Source organism: Archocentrus centrarchus, chromosome 8 (assembly GCF_007364275.1).
Source record: "Archocentrus centrarchus isolate MPI-CPG fArcCen1 chromosome 8, fArcCen1, whole genome shotgun sequence".
In the NCBI taxonomy this organism is placed as follows: domain Eukaryota; kingdom Metazoa; phylum Chordata; class Actinopteri; order Cichliformes; family Cichlidae; genus Archocentrus; species Archocentrus centrarchus.
In genome coordinates this window covers 22411322-22428486 of record NC_044353.1, presented here as the reverse complement: position 1 = coordinate 22428486, position 17165 = coordinate 22411322, and the positions used below count along the sequence as shown (strand labels likewise).

The 17165-nt window shown below is 40.4% G+C and overlaps 3 protein-coding genes across 6 annotated transcripts in view; 2 read left to right on the top strand and 1 right to left on the bottom strand.

The window, feature by feature from the left end:
* The first annotated feature begins 91 nt into the window (after window positions 1-91).
* On the top strand, window positions 92-2484 carry fn3krp (fructosamine 3 kinase related protein). The gene is made up of 6 exons (XM_030735824.1): window positions 92-415; window positions 594-745; window positions 881-972; window positions 1111-1193; window positions 1346-1468; window positions 1562-2484. The coding sequence occupies exons 1-6, from the start codon at window positions 110-112 to the stop codon at window positions 1898-1900; spliced, it is 1095 nt and encodes a 364-aa protein (XP_030591684.1). The 5' UTR covers window positions 92-109; the 3' UTR covers window positions 1901-2484.
* Window positions 2485-3180: 696 nt separating this feature from the next.
* Window positions 3181-17165, top strand: part of tbcd (tubulin folding cofactor D) — a 38732-nt gene continuing 24747 nt past the window's right edge. For 3 of the 4 annotated variants that reach the window (XR_004020292.1, XR_004020291.1, XM_030736134.1), the window contains exons 1-14: window positions 3481-3667; window positions 3760-3810; window positions 3904-4001; window positions 4125-4226; window positions 4360-4506; window positions 5803-5858; window positions 8271-8403; window positions 9360-9405; window positions 11153-11285; window positions 11408-11550; window positions 11636-11696; window positions 11848-11922; window positions 12043-12137; window positions 16808-16964. Coding sequence is in view for 2 of the 4 variants with exons in the window: in XM_030736134.1 (XP_030591994.1) it covers window positions 3481-3667; window positions 3760-3810; window positions 3904-4001; window positions 4125-4226; window positions 4360-4506; window positions 5803-5858; window positions 8271-8403; window positions 9360-9405; window positions 11153-11285; window positions 11408-11550; window positions 11636-11696; window positions 11848-11922; window positions 12043-12137; window positions 16808-16964 (1484 nt within the window). In the remaining 2 variants the exon portion in view is untranslated. Of the gene's footprint in view, window positions 3668-3759; window positions 3811-3903; window positions 4002-4124; window positions 4227-4359; window positions 4507-5802; window positions 5859-8270; window positions 8404-9359; window positions 9406-11152; window positions 11286-11407; window positions 11551-11635; window positions 11697-11847; window positions 11923-12042; window positions 12138-16807; window positions 16965-17165 lie in introns of all 4 variants that reach the window. The other variant, XM_030736133.1, reaches the window with a different exon arrangement.
* znf750 (zinc finger protein 750) lies at window positions 12220-16064 on the bottom strand. The gene is made up of 3 exons (XM_030736135.1): window positions 15929-16064; window positions 13127-14374; window positions 12220-13017 (listed from the first exon to the last, which is right to left on the bottom strand). The coding sequence occupies exons 2-3, from the start codon at window positions 14365-14367 to the stop codon at window positions 12447-12449; spliced, it is 1812 nt and encodes a 603-aa protein (XP_030591995.1). The 5' UTR covers window positions 14368-14374; window positions 15929-16064; the 3' UTR covers window positions 12220-12446.

The following is a 17165-nucleotide window of genomic DNA, read 5'->3' as shown; positions in this document are numbered from 1 at the left end:
CGACTGTAGCCTCACTTGGCACCATGGCGACGTTCACGTGACCGGATAAATGTCGCAAATCAATGGCAACGATTGGGCAAAGTAGAACTCAATCACTCCAGACTTGTTTATGATTGGCTATCATTCAATTCTTATTTACATAACGGAAGAAAAACAATGTCCTCCTTCTAACGAGATTCCTCGTTGGTTGCCGCGACGGAAACTGTCAGAAAGACTTTGTAACTGCGTTTGCAGTTTGAGTCCTGCGGTAATTGTGCTAGGACTGGTGACAACTATGGAGGCTAAGTTAAAGAAGGAGCTGGGGACAACCATGCTGAAACCAGCGGGTCGTGCTGGAGGTGGATGCATCAGCGAGGGCCAGACCTACCACACTGATACTGGGAAAGTGTTTGTGAAGATAAATCACAAAAGCGAGGTATTTTTCATTATTAGTCTTTCTTTCTTTCATTATTAGTCTTTCTTTTTTCTTTTCTTTTAACTGTTATGACATTCAGTTAGTTCATCCTGGGCTTTCGGTCTATGCTCAGTTCAGGCTTCAGTGAATAGGACATGCAAATATTTATTTTCTAACGTTCTGGTTTTAATTTATACAGGCTAAACTGATGTTTGAAGGAGAGATGGCCAGTTTGGAGGCTATGTTAAAGACAGAAACGGTGAAAGTCCCCAAGCCTATAAAGGTGATTGAGTTGGACACAGGAGGCTGCGTATTTGTGATGGAACATCTGGACATGAACAGTCTTAGCAAGTAAGAGAGCTATCGCCTGCATTTTTTTTCTTTAGTGCACTTTAAAGTAGAATTTGGGTAAATTAATTCATTTTTGGAAGCAGTGTACAAAAACATTTTTTAACTAAATACTTTATTTTCAAATACAATGAGCAGGTACTCAAAGCAACTTGGAGAGCAGATGGCTGATCTGCATCTTCACAACAAGAGACAACTGGAAAAACAAATTAAAGAGCAACAGACAGTGGGTAATTCAGTTTAACTTAGTACTCATCAATGTGGACAAATGTACACACATCAATAAATAATGCATTACTGTCAAATTTTAAGTGTTACATTTGTGCTGACTGCTCATTACTATCTCATCTCTTTTTGACTGTATGCAGGAAAAGGGGCGGGGCAGGCCGATATGGCTGCTGTTGAAAAATTTGGCTTTCATGTAGTTACATGCTGTGGATATTTACCACAGGTAAAATCTATGTATAAGTCTCTATATACTGACTCTGTCCTAGGGGAACCTGTACTGTATTGTTGTGCTATACATGTGTTGTCTCCAAGTCTTCAAGACGTTAGAGTGAATTTCAGCAGTATCACAGTTTCTCGTCTTTCTTATCTCTCTAGGACAATCAATGGCAGAGCGACTGGGTGTCATTCTATTCCCAGCAGAGGCTGCAGCACCAGCTTAACATGGTGGAGAAATCATATGGAGACAGGCAGACCAGAGAACTATGGGCCCAACTACAGGTGCACCCTCAATTTGACCTTGTCTGAAATTAAATATAAGTCCCTATGATTGTGTCAGCAATGTAATGTACATATTGTGTCTCTTATTTCCAGCTGAAGATTCCTCAGTTTTTCAGAGATGTGGAGATTGTCCCTGCTCTCCTGCATGGAGATTTATGGGGAGGAAACGTGGCAGAGTATGCAGACGGCCCAGTCACTTTTGACCCTGCTTCCTTCTATGGCCACTCAGAGTTTGAGCTGGGTATCTCAGGGATGTTCGGCGGCTTCAACAGCACTTTTTACTCTGCATACCACAGCAAGATTCCCCAAGTGCCAGGATTTGCAATGAGGAACCAGCTTTACCAACTCTTCCACTACTTGAATCACTGGAACCACTTTGGTGGTGGTTACAGAGGCTCTTCCATAAGAGTTATGAAGACCCTGCTAAAATAAACTCATACTCACACTCACAGCCACTCTTAGAAAGCATTGCTGTCTTAAATTTAAGCTATGTGTTATGTGGGTTTGCTTATTTGACCAAAAACAATGTGTGAGGGTGAGGACACTAAACAGCACATCTAACACTGTAATGACTCCTGTATTGTGCTGAAAAAGCCGAACTAACATAGGAAAAACAATTCCACCCTGTCAGCTCATCAGACAACAAAATTTTAAAACAGAATCCATAAATAATGTATTTTGTACAAAGTACTACAGTGAGTTAAATAAAGGTTGCTTACATTTAAACATTAAATAAAACTTGCAAATCAAAAGTCTGTACTACACACCAATAGACTCAACTTAAAGCTTTTTTTTTTATTATTATTAATTTATGAATAAAGGATTCCTTTAAGAACAAATCTGACTTTCACTGTGGATGCAATATTTGATCTACATTATAATGGCTTGGCTACTAATGTCATTAAGGTTGGCACACTAACACTTACAAAATGCTGCTGTATATTAATGAATCCCTGCAAAGTCTTGTTGTCCACTGTTTAACCAGCAATAAATCCTCAGATGATCCAAAGTGTTTATCCAGACTAGCTGAATTTGTTATTTATCTAGTGTGAAAAGCGTTCTCTGTAAAGAACTCATTTCACCTCTTGCTGAGCATTTAACCCCACCAGCATGAACACAGTCACTTCTTCCAGGTTGTTAGACTGTTTACCACCAAGGTAGGTGAGTTTGCATATCTGGGGTCAATGAATCCAAAGCAACAGACAGTGCACAAGAGAGGTGAAGAAGAGAGTGTGGAGTGGGTGGAGATGAGTGTCAGGGGTGATTTGTGACAGAAGGGTAGCAGCAAGGATGAAAAGGAAGGCTTACAAGGTGGCAGTGAGACCTGCAATGATTTATGAATTGGAGATTGTGACACTGACAAAAAGACAGGAGGAAGAGCTGGAAGTGGCAGAGTTTAGGATACTAAGATTTTCTTTCGGAGTGACCAGGATGGACAAAATTAGAAATGAGTATATCAGAGGGACAGCTCAGGTTGAGTGTTTTGGAGACAAAGTTAGATAGGCAAGGAAAACCAACATTAAAACGTCTTAATAACTTGACGGGCCATCATATTCAGCCAGACCAGCGTCTGTGCACAGGTATTGCTTCTACAAATCGATGACTATAGCCTAACAAGTGCAGTATTAATACGGTTTACAGATCACGTGACCTGCCACTTTATCGTTTATCCCTGCGAGCTATGTGAACCATCCCGCTTGCCGTATCGGGGCGGGGCGCGAGTTCAACAGCTAGCTGCATCTTTACAGACATCAACAATAGGAGTGTTCATTGAAGTTAATTTAACCTCGAGAGCCGTCACATTTCACGCCAATACTCTTTAAACCACCTACGCATCTAGCATCAGTATATAGTTTTATGTAAATTTACCCGTTTCCCGGGATAGTTTCCACCTCTCAACTTTATTTGCTTGACAAATATTAGCTAATATTAGCTAGCTAACCTGTCATTTTTTATACAGTCATTGTCATCAGTTGCAACAAGGATATTCGTTGTGCTAAAGATTTGCGAGAATGGCTCTATCGGAGACGGAGAATGGGTGTTCCGGTGGTGAAGGAGGAGAAGAGGCGGATGCTATCGTCAAAACTTGTGTGCTGGGCAGCTTCAGTGAGAGAGGGGAGACCAAAGCCCTCATCTCCAGCCTGCCGGAGGTCCATGCAGACCTGAAGATAAGGGAGTCGACGACAGAGAGGTTCCTAGGTGAGACAGCTACGAATAAATCAGTACCCCGAAATAAACAGTTTTAAATGACTGATTTGGAGACGTGACGATCTTAAAATTTCTCCCTCCAGTGATAATGAACAGATATCAAGAGCAGCCTCATCTGCTGGACCCCCATCTAGGTATTATATTACTCTAAATGCAGCTTTTAGAAGGACTGCGAAGTCACTTATCACCTATGAGCACGATATTTACTCTTTTTTTCCCCCTGCTAGAATGGATGTTAAATATGATACTGGACTTTGTAAGGAGTGAAAAATCTCCACCTTCATTGGTTCATTTGGGCTTCAAGTTCCTCTACGTAATCTGCAAGGTCAGTTTTCTCATTTAAAAACCTCCAGACTGCACTTTACAGAGTAAAGTGGTGATTGTACTCATGCAGCTCCTATCCAGCAAATTCAGCAATTCTGCTATGTGTTTGTTTATTTCTGGCTAGGTCAGAGGCTATAAAATCTTCATGCAGCTTTTTCCTCATGAGGTGGCTGATGTACAGCCGGTTTTGGATCTGATGTCCAGACAGGATCCCTGTGACTCTGAGGTGAGGCTTTACTTTAAAGGAAAAAAATCATAACTTCACACTCATGCATCAATTACATCTCCTCCAGGCAATAGTATATATTGTTTTGGTTAAACATTTAGCATTAGTGTCTTTAATTATTTACTTATTCCAGACTTGGGAAACACGCTACATGTTGTTGTTATGGCTGTCTATGACCTGCCTCATACCCTTTGACCTTTCTCGTCTGGATGGCCACCTGGAGTCAGATGGTGGTAAAGCTAGAGAGCCCATCATGGACCGTATTCTAGCTGTTGCCAAGGTTAGATATACCTATGTGATGTAATGTTTTTATTTGTTAGAGTAACTAGTGTGTGGCTCCATTTTTAATGACACTACATTTTCAGGATTGATAGACCTAAAAGTGTGACACAGTGGAGGCTCTAACAAAGAACTTTGCTCTGAAAGGATAAATAAGCTTAGCACAAGAAGTAAGGAAATTTGTGTTTGGTTGATTATTTCTTTGTTGTAACAATCTTATACTGTTGGAAAGCCTGTTTATTTCCCCTTAAATTGTGCCACATTTGTAAGGAAAATGCACTTGTGGATTGGGCAGCAGAGTTGAGTATGTGGTTTGCACCCATGAAAAACTTGCCAAATCTTCTCTACCAATGCCAAAGAGCTTATTTTATTATTAACTCTTGTTTGGTGTCGTGTATTGGATTGAATGATTGAAGTCTTAAGAAATAGGACATATTGGCAATTTTGCAATTTATTCGTTTAACAAAAATAGGCCTCAGCAGCATGTGGAAGAACCATACACACCCTGGCACTTCTTCCTCTTGCTGGTCACCAGCTTGTCACACACTGCTGGGGGATGGCATCCCATTCTTCAACCAGTATTTTGTTGCAAGTCAGTCAATGTAGTTGTGTTGGTCACTTGGGCACGAACAGCACACCCAAGCTGATCCCACAAGTGTTCAGTGGGGTTGAGGTTAGGACTGCAGGCAGGCCATTCCATCTTCTTTAGTCCCAAATTCTGGCGGTAGTCTCTGATAAACCCGCTCTGTTGGGGCGAGTGTTGTCATCTTGGAGGATACAGTTCAGTCTCAGACTGTAGAGATATGGGATTTCCACTGGTTGCAGAATCTCATCTCAGTATCTCTGCATTGAGATTGCCTTCAGTGATGAGAAGCCTGATTGTCAGCACCTGGGGTACCGGAAGCTCAAAACAAGAGTAGAATAAGCCATTTGGTATTGGTAGAGAAGATTTGGCAAGTTTCTCAGTGGCACAGTGCATTTTCCTTACAAATGTGGCACCATTTAAGGGGAAATAAACAAGCTTTCCAACAGTATAAGGTTTACTGCCAAGAAGTATTATTACAACAAAGAAATAATTGACTAAACACAAGTTCCCTAACTTTCTGTGCTAAGTTTATGTGTCATCCTAGACAAACTGAGGTCACCAACAGGGAAACCTTTTAACAAGAAAATCAAGTTGCAGTACTGCCATTGGCACTCAATTTATTTCTGTCATTTTAAATTTTTGCCAATTTGTTTAAAGTTGCTTCTTTTTTTATATATATACAGTATGAATAACAGCATTAATTTTTTGCAGGCCTATTTAGTCGTGAGCGACAGTGCGAGGAATGCCGCATCTGTACTGGTATCAAAGTAAGTGCACAAACACCACCCATGAATTTAAATTAACAGCGGTGTCGGTAACATACTACATAGTCACCTGAATTTGGCAAAAAAGTTATAAATCTCGATCCACTCTAATGCTTAAACGAAGACCATCCTGCTGATGAGTTGCAAACTTTGTGCCGTTATTACCACCCTAAATCTAAATAATACATTTGATAAAATGAGTGATCATCATAGTGTTGGAATGGAACATTGAAAAATATCCCAATATATTTTAGTTTGGATCATTATTCATTTGCACTGTTAAATGCCATCCAATTAGTTTTTGCAGTAGTTGGCTGAATCTGAGCAGAGAGTATAGCCCTGTTCAGTTAATGTATTGTGGCTAAAACTCATGTTACTGTCTTAAAATCCACTGTGGCCGTATACAGAGGCAAAATTAATCAATGGAAATAGCATTTTTATTTATAAAGCACATTTCATTAAATGTAAAATCAGTGTGCTTAACATAGAAGATAAAAACATAGAAACCTGTGTAGGTTTACAGTGCCTTAAGGCAGTGAAAGCATAAAAAAAAATGCAAATCAACAGCACCTGTTAAGTGTAGCCTGGGTGAATAAAAAGGTTTTGAGCCTGTTTTTGAATATATGCACATTTGTATTTGATCTCAGGTCAGCAGCCAACACTTAGATCTAATTCTTGGAACAGTTAAAAGATTTGCACCTGATGACATGAGAGGTCTAACTGGGTTTTAAACAGTGAGCAAGTCAGAGATGTACCGGGGGGTTCAAACCATTAAGAGCTTTGTGAACTAACAGCTGTTTCTGTACTATGATTAGATCTGAACTGTGACTGGCACATATCATAGAGACTGTGAGATGAAAGATATTCATTTAGTTGCTTGTAAACTTTTTTTTTTCAAATATTTTACTGAGGAATAATAGATTCAAAATAGGGCTATAATAAATAATTATCAATGAAGCAAAGTTATTTTTCTTGAGAAGTGGTGTGATTACATCACATTTAAGAGAAACTGAAAATACCAGTCTGTAGAGAGCTGTTGATAATATTTACTAAATGATTTGTAAAACAATGAGATACAGATTTGAACAGTTTGGTGGGGATGGGGTTGTTGGAATTATAGTATAAATTCCATTCTGTTTATTATGAATTATCATATCTTCTGTTTGTATGCTTTTATAAGTTGTTTTATGTACACATTATACTGTTGTTTTTTTTATGTTTGAAATGGAAACACATGGTCACATTTCTTAAAGAGGAAGGTGTAGTTATCAGCAGGCTGTTTCAAGCCTACAGAACACACATAAGATACGTTTCTCACGTACGCCATGTTACATATGTACAATCCACGGTGCACGTATTACCATATATGGTAAGGAAGGAGCCGAGAGTGTTGTTTATTACATGTTGTAAACTGAGTTCTGTGTAACCCACGTGATTTTACTGTGAAAGTCCGCAATAAAAGCGCTGCGCAGGAAGCCGTCCCTCTGGACAGATCACTTCCGCTCAGTCTGAGAGCTGAGCTTAAGGAATGGATCCCTCCTCCTTGCGCAAGTTAAAAAGAGTTGTGTGTTTGTTCCTTGAGTTTATTAAAATGATCTGAACCTATCAGGGGTCAAGTAAAGAGGCGCAAGACTTTAACTGATGAATAACTTCTTCCAGATGTTTATGTAAGTTGATCAGAATGTGAGGAATGCGGGTCATTGCCCAGATACTTACAGACCTAACTGTATTTTAATCTTAATTTCTTATATAATTCTATTTCCCCTGCTGTTTGTTGCATTATTTCTGGTATTTGTTGCATTATACATCAGTGTGTCGGAGTGCTGAATTTGGAATGCAATGCAGTATTATATTGAAAGCATGGTGTGTATTTCAGGTGGTGCTGAAATCATGGAGTCGCTTTCAAATATCATCCATTGACACTTTCTACTGTCAACTACTGGTGTAAACCAGGCTATTTTTCAAATGTCCGTACTCTTAATTATTTGATTAGTTACACTGTCAAAGTGAAGTTAAAAAACAGTTATGATGAAATAAAAAAAAAAAATTATCACAAAAAAAGCAGTTATGATGTTCTTAATTTTGCACCTTTTATGTTTTTCTATTCTAAATGTACAGTTACTATTAAATGTATACTAACAAAAATATTTTTTAATTAAAAACCATAGCAATATTATTATCACAGCATTTTGCCTGTGGTTGCATATATGTCTTTAAAAGACAGATAATATTTATTTATATAAATTGAATTTAATATGCATACTTAATGTAAATATAAACCATTTAAATCTATTGGCCTGTAATTAGGCCTTTAGCCAGTAGAGGGCACGGTTGCTCATGTGATGTTTAGTGTCAACAGGTTCTTCACGTAACGTCTTGTATTATTTTCTTTTCTTATTTTACGTGACTCTGCAGGTTTATGACACGCCCTGATGTGAAACAGAAGCGCCTCGGAGACTTTTTGGACTGGAGTCTAACCACTATATCCCAGAGCGATGATCATTCATTAAGAAACATTGTGGTGTTGGATGGTACTCTGCAGTCACTGGTAAACATGCACAGTCACACTCAAGCTTGTGTCACATGTGCACACCCGCCTGTGTGTGCATGCGTGTTTGAAGGCAGTGTAATTTGTGTGGATTAAAACTTGCCGAGGGTGATTTACAAGAGCAGACATGACTGGTATGTTTCAAACAATACCCTGTGTGGTTTTAGCAGGTGTGTTATGCACCTGCTGCATGTGTGGGATCTGTTGCTTCAAGTGACTTAACTCAGGTTAATCTGCTGCTTGAAGCTTTTTTTTTTTTTTTTTTTTTTTTTTTTAAAGCTAACGAGAATGCCGCTGAGTGCTTTCAATGAAATGCACTTGTCCAAGTTAAACTCTCTAATGTTACACCTTCATATGGATGAAGGCTGCTTTTGATGATCTAATGCAGCCTTCAAGCACGTACATTAGTTTTATGTAAGTGGCACATAAAGTTGCATAATGTGTTTTAAAAAGTGTTGCTTTGTACGTAATGTTTGTGAAATGTACCTGGAGCTGAGGTGTTGCTTAGGGCGTTCAAAACTGGCTGCATGCACTTAGTCACAGTGATGTGCTTTAATAGGCATTCAAAGAAAGATAAAAAAAAAAAAGGCAAGCAAATATCTACTTTAAATGTGATTTCTGAAAGCGTTTGTTTAAATATTTACTTTTGCCATATGTCTGTATTAGTTTTCTGTCCAGCTGTCCATCTGGCTGGGTGTTTCTCTTTGAGGTTTTACCTTTCCAGTCTATAGACTCCAAAACCACAAGGAGCTGAGCCATGAAATTTGGCATATGTGTTCTTTACCCTTCAAATATGTGCAACATGATATTCACGTCTGCCCATCCGTCCATTCATCCGTCTGTCTGGGCGTTTTTACCTTTCTGGTCTATAGACTCCAAAACTATAGACCAGTTTCGGAGTCTATAGACCAATAAGTCAAGTTCATGATGTGCCTTGTTTTTAATCCATGTTCCAGGCAAAGCTCTTCAAGCATGGAAAACGAGAAGACCTCTTACAGTATGGTAAGTTTCTTTTTCCTGTTATATTCATCCACAGGAAAGTAAGAAAGCAAGACTTAGCTCTGTAGTCTTCTTGTGGGTATTAAATAAAAAAAAAACAGTCACTGAAGCTTGAGTTTTTTTGTATTTGTATTCACTGTTCAGCTGGATTTGCTGTTTGTAGCACCATTGTTTCTACAACCCCAATTCCAGAAATGTTGAGATGCTGTGTAAAATGTAAAAAAAAACTGAATGCAATGGTTTATAAACCTGTATGGCTCATAAACCTGTATTTTATTCACAATGAAGGAAATAATGTGATTTGCATTTGATGGCAGGAACACATGTCAAAAAAATGTTTACCACTGTGCAGCATCCCCTCGTCTAGGAACTGAGGAGACCAGTTACTGGACTTTTGGGAGAAGAATGTTGGCTTCTTCTTTGCATGACAGAGCTTAACCTTTTTGTGGGTGGCTGTAGCTCAGGAGGTAGAGCAGGTCACCTGCTAATCGGAAGGTTAGCGGTTCGGTTCCTGGCTGCTCTGGGCTGCGTGCCAAAGTATCCTTGGGCAAGATACTGAACCCCAAGTTGCTCTCTGACGCAAGCGTTTGGAGTATGAATGAGTGTGAATGGTAGACAGTAAGCACTTAGCTTTGATAAAGATGGAAGTGCTTGTATGAATGAGTGAATGCAAATGTGTTGTATAAGCGCTTTGAGTGCTCAGAGTAGAAAAGCGCTGTATACAGTAAGAACGAATCCATTTAACCTGTATTTGTGGATGACACGGCGATCTGTGCACGCAGACAATATTTTCTGGAGGTGTTCCTGAGCCCATGCAGTGATTTCCATGCAGTGCCACCTCATGGCCTGAAGATCATGAGCATCCTTGTACCTTGTACACAGTGATTGCTCCAGATTCTGTGAATCCTTTAATGATATTATCTACTCTAGATGGTGAGATTTTCAAAGTCTTCACAATTTTATATTGAGGAACATAATTCTGAAATTGGTCCACAATTTGTAGATGCGTTTTTTTTTTGTTTTGTTTTTTTGTTTTTGTAGATTTGTGAACCTCAGCCCATCTTTACTTCTGAGAAACTCTGGCTATGAAAAGAGAAACTTAGAGGGGCAATCATGTTACTGATCTGTTGCTAATTAACCAAATTAGATGTAAAATGTTCCCCCAGTTGTTTCTTTTTTAGTAACACTTACATATCCACATGTTTTTGGGCCCATGCCACCTTGCAGAGATGTGTTGCTGCCATCAAGTTGAAAATAAGTTAATATTTTTCATGATCCTCTAAATAAAATATGGGTTTGTGAGATTTGCAAATCATTGCATTCCATTTTTATTTACATCTGGTACAGCATCCCAACTTTTTTTGGAATTAAGGATGTACTTACAAATCTTAAACACGTCACATAACACATCAGAGGAGAAATAATTGAATTCAGACAACTGTTAATCCTCTATATTCACTGATAGGTGATCCTTCCTGTATATAAATATGACCCCCGAGTATATGAGTGACATGCTATCTAGTGCTCCTTTATAGCTGGCATCCGATTCTTGTTAATTGCAGTGTAGATTATTGCCCTGTGATGAGCAGAGTTATTGTATGCAAACTAATTAGTTATTTAATAGTTTCACTACATGGAAAAATATTTCACTCAAGTTTTAAGCAGAGATTTCCATAAAGTGTATGCATTCCTGTATATTCTGACATGTAATAAATATGTCTTTATGTGTTTGGTGTGGTGATTTGCCCAGCTCCTGCAGTTCTACAGTGTCTGGAAAAGAAGCGTCTTTCAGAGAGCAGCGAGGCCATGCTGAGGAAGCTTGGTATCAAACTAACCCAGAGGCTCGGCCTTACCTTCTTGAAGGCACGTTTAGCTGCTTGGAGGTCAGATTTAATACCAGCTGGTTTTTATATATTAGGTCACCCATCACAAATAAAATAAGCACAAATGCAAAAATGCATTTATTGTGTGTACTTTTTTTAATATGTACTTGTATTATTTTTAGGTATCAGAGAGGCAGCCGCTCCTTAGCAGCAAACCTTTCTATGTCTCAGTCAGCTGCAGCCAGTACTGCTGTGACCTCTGAGGTGGAGACAGAAGAACAGGAGGAAGACTACGACATTCCTGAGGAGGTGGAGACTGTTATCGGTCAGTTTCTGCCTCCAATCAATTTAAAATGTTTGTTGTTACAGGACTTTTTTCTTTTAAATCTAATTTGCATGTTATTCTACAGAGCATCTGCTGGTGGGACTGAAAGATAAGGAAACAATTGTGCGCTGGTCTGCAGCAAAGGGGTAACAGTCTTTTCATGATACTTGCTAAACTTGAACTGTTGATAACTAAAACATGTTATCCATGTTACTACTTGTCTTTGGCATTTTATCATGTCAAAAGAAGCTCATGAGAAAGAATTGATTTGCTACAATAATTTGTTTCGCTGCTCAGCATTGGGAGGGTGACTGGGAGGCTTCCCAAGGAGCTGGCAGATGAGGTGGTTGGATCAGTGCTGGACTGCTTCAGGTAGATTCATGCTTGGGGCATTTTGGCGCTGTCTGTTACTTACCCTGCCATGTGTCATAGAGGGGCAATTCTTTCATGTTCTACATCTTGACCCGCTTTGCATGTGTTTTGATCTTGAAGCTTCCAGGAAACAGACAACACCTGGCACGGAGGCTGCCTGGCACTTGCTGAACTGGGTAGAAGAGGACTACTGCTGCCTTCCAGACTGACAGATGGTATGTGATTTGATATTAAGACTTATTGTAAGATACACAGAATTATGTAAAGAAGATAACTTTTATTATTTTATTACACATCTTTATACACAGTACATTACATTACAGTTGTCAGTTGTCGGCAACAAACGTGTCCAATTCCAGTCATGTCTGAGATTGAAAACAAACATTGTTTTGCATGTAACTTTTTTAAGCTATTGGCTAAAACTGTGTTAAACCAAGACAATAAGAAGTCTGCTAATGAGGCTTTCAGTGTTAAGATCAGAGATAGTCTTTACCAAATATTATTTGGTAGTCAAAGTTTGGTTGTTAGCAGCAACGAGGTCTCCTCCTCAGAACCCGCTCGGGTGCTTTGACTCTCTTTGGTTTATGACATTTGTTTTTAGCCTGCCCGCTGGGTGGTCTTTTCATGCCTGTTGCCTTAGCCCTGGTAGTTTGTTTGCTCTTCTCCTGAGAGACAGGATTTTTCGCATCTGTTGAGGGCTTGTCTATAGTACTGAAGTCGTATGAAGAGGCTGCAGAGCTCGCAATGGCTAACTGACAGAGTGCCAGAGCAGCAGTCTGCCTCTGGTCACAAGACTCTTCATCCAGCTTTTCAATAGGGCTCTGCTGAAGATCTCCTGAAGTGCTCGGTGGAGACCTGTGTTCAGGGCTGGTCTGTGAAGTTCTGAGGCTGAGGTTCAGAGGTGACTCGTGCTCCTTTGACTTCTCTGTGTCTAAGCACCATAGGCTTTGGTCAGGCTGACTTTCTTCTTTGTCTTGGTTTCTTGTTGAGAGGTTGAGGGGAGCTACATCATCTGTGCTGTCATGATGCTCTGATGAAGGTCCAGGACGTGGCTCAGAAAGAGACATGGAGCAGTATCTGCTGCTCTCAGCTGATCTGAAAATGAAAGGCCAAAACCATGAAGTCAAAGAACATAACAGTATCATAACAATGAACAAAAATACACCTTTAAATTAATAAATGCAAAATTTTAAGCTTTACTTACCCTCTGTCTGTGGGCTGAGCTGACATTTCTACACACTCCTCAGGTCTTAATTCATTTTTCATGGGTTGCACCGCTGTGTTTCCTAGCTGGGGACTGATCTGTGTCTCACCGATGTTGGTGTACTGCGGGACCTCTGTGTCCCTCTGGATGATGTGAGCCTGACTGGGTCTGTCAGGAGATCCCAGAGCTGAACAGCCCTCTTTGGGGCTCAGCCTTGTTGTCTTGTCTCCACTTTGCCCGTGGTGGCCCTCTTGTGTAGAAGTATGTGGGTGGTTGAGACTGGCATGTGAATGGATGTACAAGCTATAGTCTTTAGGGCCAAGGGTTGGGTTATACAAATCCAAAGGAATATATCTGTGTCCTGTAATTGGCATGGAAAGCTCGTGGGGTCTGTACAGGGTGTAAGGTAGAGGGTGGCCTGGGTGAAGAGGATGGCAGTACTTGTATGGGAAAGGGGGAAATGGGGACGTGTGAGGTGGGTTAATTGGTTGTTGTACCATAGGCCTCTGAGGATCCAGAAAATCTGTCTGGAAGGAAGGAGAGCTTGGCTCATTCACATGGTGATTTCCTGGAAGATAGTAAGGTGGATATAGGTGTCGATCAGACACCAGATAAGGAGAATATTCGGGAACTAACAGAGGGGCGAATGGTTTTAAAGGAATGGTTGAAGAAACCGTGCCCCAAGGGAAGCGCGGGTGGTTGAAAGTGGGAACAGGAGCTTGCAAATCTTCAGGCTGCTTCACAGATGTCTTGAAAGCTTCTGCTCCGTCACAGTTGGGTGTGACAGGTGAGAAGGCAGATGGGCGTGTCTGATCCTTGCCCTCGTTGCTTTCCGTGCCCTCTCTCTCACAAACTGTATTTGGGTTTGTCACTCTCTGACTGTCCTTGCTGACTGGACTGTCACACCCAACATCTACTTCTTCTGTGTCATCTCTGCTCTCAGCTTTGTTCTCTTCGGCTCCATGTTTCTCAGGATTATTGTTCTGAACTGCTGGTTGGACATTTGTAGTTTTAAGAGGTCCTCCCTTTGCTGTAGCCTTCATCTGTCGGGCTGTTTGCCCACTTTTCTGTGACACCAGGGAGATGGAGTTTTCGCACAAGTTGTATTTCATATGGTTGAAGAGATGGGACTTTTCGTTGCAGGTGAACGGGCACTGGAAACACTGGTACTTGAAGGGCTTGCCTGGTGGTCGGGGAATATAGTGGGGTCTTTTTGGCTTGCGTTCCTGGACAGTTTCCATCTTGATTCTGAAAGAAAATGTAACATGTCACAGTGGAGGAATTAGGAATGGTTTAGATTTTACTGAAGTGCCTCTATTCAAAAGGAAGTGTGCCAATAAATCAGCAAAAACCAAATACAAAAATCACTCCACTAAGATATAAAAAAAAAAAAAATCACAACTGGCAGTGGACTAGGCCAATTGCCCATAGCCAGTATAGCCATCCAAACGCCCAACCCTAGTCTGTAGCAGATTCCCAAGCTTGCTGTCAAGTAATGATAAAGCCTGATGAAGTTGTTTGACTGGTTATGGTAAAGAGTGGTTGATTTTTTTTCCTCGAGTGTTTCTCCAGCTGCTCAGCCAGAAAATCTCTAGCTGCACAAAACACCGAGCCCTCGGGCTAATGTATTTTTGCAACTGTTACTTTGCAGTGGTGCAGACACCAAACAGAAATATATCTAAATATGTAAACTAGCCTATCATATGCAAAAATCTACCCATACGTTTGCATAGATGCAGTTGTGTCCTAGTTTTGTTTTGGCTGATTGACAGCAGCCTGCAAACACCTCCACATGGTCTGCACATTCACCTGGCAGTCGTTTTGATATCGCTTCACTCATCAGGCCTCTAATGTTAGAAAGCCGCTAATCCACTAGACAGTTAGACTACACACTTTCTAGCTCCAACCTCGAGGGCATGCAGAGACATGCTCTCACTCTCTCAACCTTACTAAACTCTGCGCTGTCGGCGTGGGAACCATGAGCCACCTGCTTCCCATGACTACACCTGCAGGATGAATTTATCACTGGATGAGCTCACCAGCTCAGGAGCCGCATGTGCATGGGAAGTAATTGTTTAATAGTTTTTCTTGTGATACAACGCTCATGTTAGCTGAATAAAATCAGCAAGCCATTAGTGAAACTGTGAAGGAGGTGGCACCCATAACTCTTCAGGCTTTTGAAATGAAGCATCACCTAAAGCTGTAAGTTCAGTGTTGCTGGGTGGACTAGGAGGAACCTGCTTGTCATGGGTTGTCGCAAGAAGTTGTCACTCAAGTTTTTGTCCAACTGTGATAGCGTGCGAAACCACTCCCTTCTTAAGAAGTAAAAGTCTTTCAAAAGTCCTCTTTTAACATGTCTTTACTATCAGTATAATCCAGCTAAGACATTTTGTTTTGTCTTTTCTTTCAAAAATGAACGATCTAAATGTATTTACTCTAAATTTTGGCTCCTATGAGCTCAGGTAAGTTTTTTTTTTTTAACCACTTATAAATATTCTATTCTTAAAAGAAGACCATGCTATCTTAATAAGTATTTTAGACCTGTTACAGAGGTTGTCTGCAGAGGCCAGGTTTTACCTGTGGATCAGTTACTGCAGTCTGAGCAGGGACTAATTAAGATCAACAGGTAACAGGTGCATACTTAGCCCGATCCCTAAATGCAGCCAATGATATGGTGAGCAACACCATTACAAATCACAGTCTTATCCAGTGACACAGAGAGGTTTTGATGGAGTGCTGAAAATAAGTAAATTTAACTTCCTTGTTAATTAAAAAAAAAAAAAATGAAGAAAACAACCCTACCTCCTCTAGCTGAAGAGACCGTCTTCTCCTGTTTATTCGGCCTGCAGTGTGCTGCTCCACGCTTCACGGCCAGCGTCACTTTCTGGTCAGGATACCCGCTTCAGTGCGTGCTCAGAGTTCAGTGGGTGAATGTGTGTGATGGTGAATATGTTTGATATTTGTTGTGTGGTGAGTTTCTCACTCTGAGGCGTTGTCTCACCAGTGGGCGGAGCTTCGGTCTAAACAGCAAGGCCCTCAGGCAACACTGATGTACTTGATATTAGTCAAGCCTCAAGCAATGATTTACATAAGGGGGGGCTCTCAATCACTCTTCCGCTTTCTGGCTCCGTCTCTGTCTTTTGTGGAATTGTACAGTCACTCCACAGGAAAAATAAACTCCATAAATAAAGTTTAGCAACAGGTTGCCAAGACCAGCATGACATTTGCATACTTTAATATACGCCGTTAAATAAGTGAAGACTTTAAAACAGAAGTGACTTCATAGCTACCCTTTATCCTATAATTTTCTGTTCAAACAAATTTTATTATGAAACAAATTTATTTTGAAAATCATCTTGGGTCATTTTTTAAGTTCTGTGAGTGTGAATTATGTTGTGCTTATTTTACCTGATATTATGTACAAATATCGCTTGCTTTATTGTTGATAATCTCACCGTGAGAAGACTTATGAACTGGTGCTAGCTTGCTTTCAGGTGTATTGCAGTCGCTTCAATCTGGAGTTGCTCTGCGCAGTCAAAAGTCAAGACTTTGGGTATCAAGTGTGAAGCTTAAGTAGAGATCTTTTAACTCTGCTTACCACAAAGACTGCATGCAGTTTATGTAATATATATGTCTGACATTTCTGACAACTTCCCGTCTCACTGTGTTGTCTGCTTGCAGTTGTGCCACTCATTATCAAGTCCCTAACCTACGAGGAAAAGAGAGGAGCATGCAGCGTTGGTTCCAATGTGCGTGACGCTGCCTGCTACGTCTGCTGGTCTTTTGCAAGGGCTTATGAACCCAAGGAGCTCAAACCTTTTGTCACTCAGCTTGCCAGGTAAACTTCCCATATAATATACACAAAGATCACTACTACACATAGGAGTGAATCTTAAGCTTATATGTGGATCAAAGGGGTAATTTCCCTTGTTACAAAAATCATGTCATCATATATAAAAACACACATCCTCTTTCTGCAAAGGAAAGCTGTTATCTTTCTTCTACTAGGAAAATGCAAACTAAAAACTTCACCTTTTAT

Coding starts and splice junctions, on each gene's coding strand:
- fn3krp (XM_030735824.1), top strand. CDS start 110: ATGATTGGCTATCATTCAATTCTTATTTACATAACGGAAGAAAAACAA. Junction 746..880: donor GACATGAACAGTCTTAGCAA/GTAAGAGAGCTA, acceptor TACAATGAGCAG/GTACTCAAAGCAACTTGGAG. Junction 1,194..1,345: donor GCTGTGGATATTTACCACAG/GTAAAATCTATG, acceptor TTATCTCTCTAG/GACAATCAATGGCAGAGCGA.
- znf750 (XM_030736135.1), bottom strand. CDS start 14,367: ATGGAAACTGTCCAGGAACGCAAGCCAAAAAGACCCCACTATATTCCC. Junction 13,018..13,126: donor GCTCAGCCCACAGACAGAGG/GTAAGTAAAGCT, acceptor TTTCATTTTCAG/ATCAGCTGAGAGCAGCAGAT.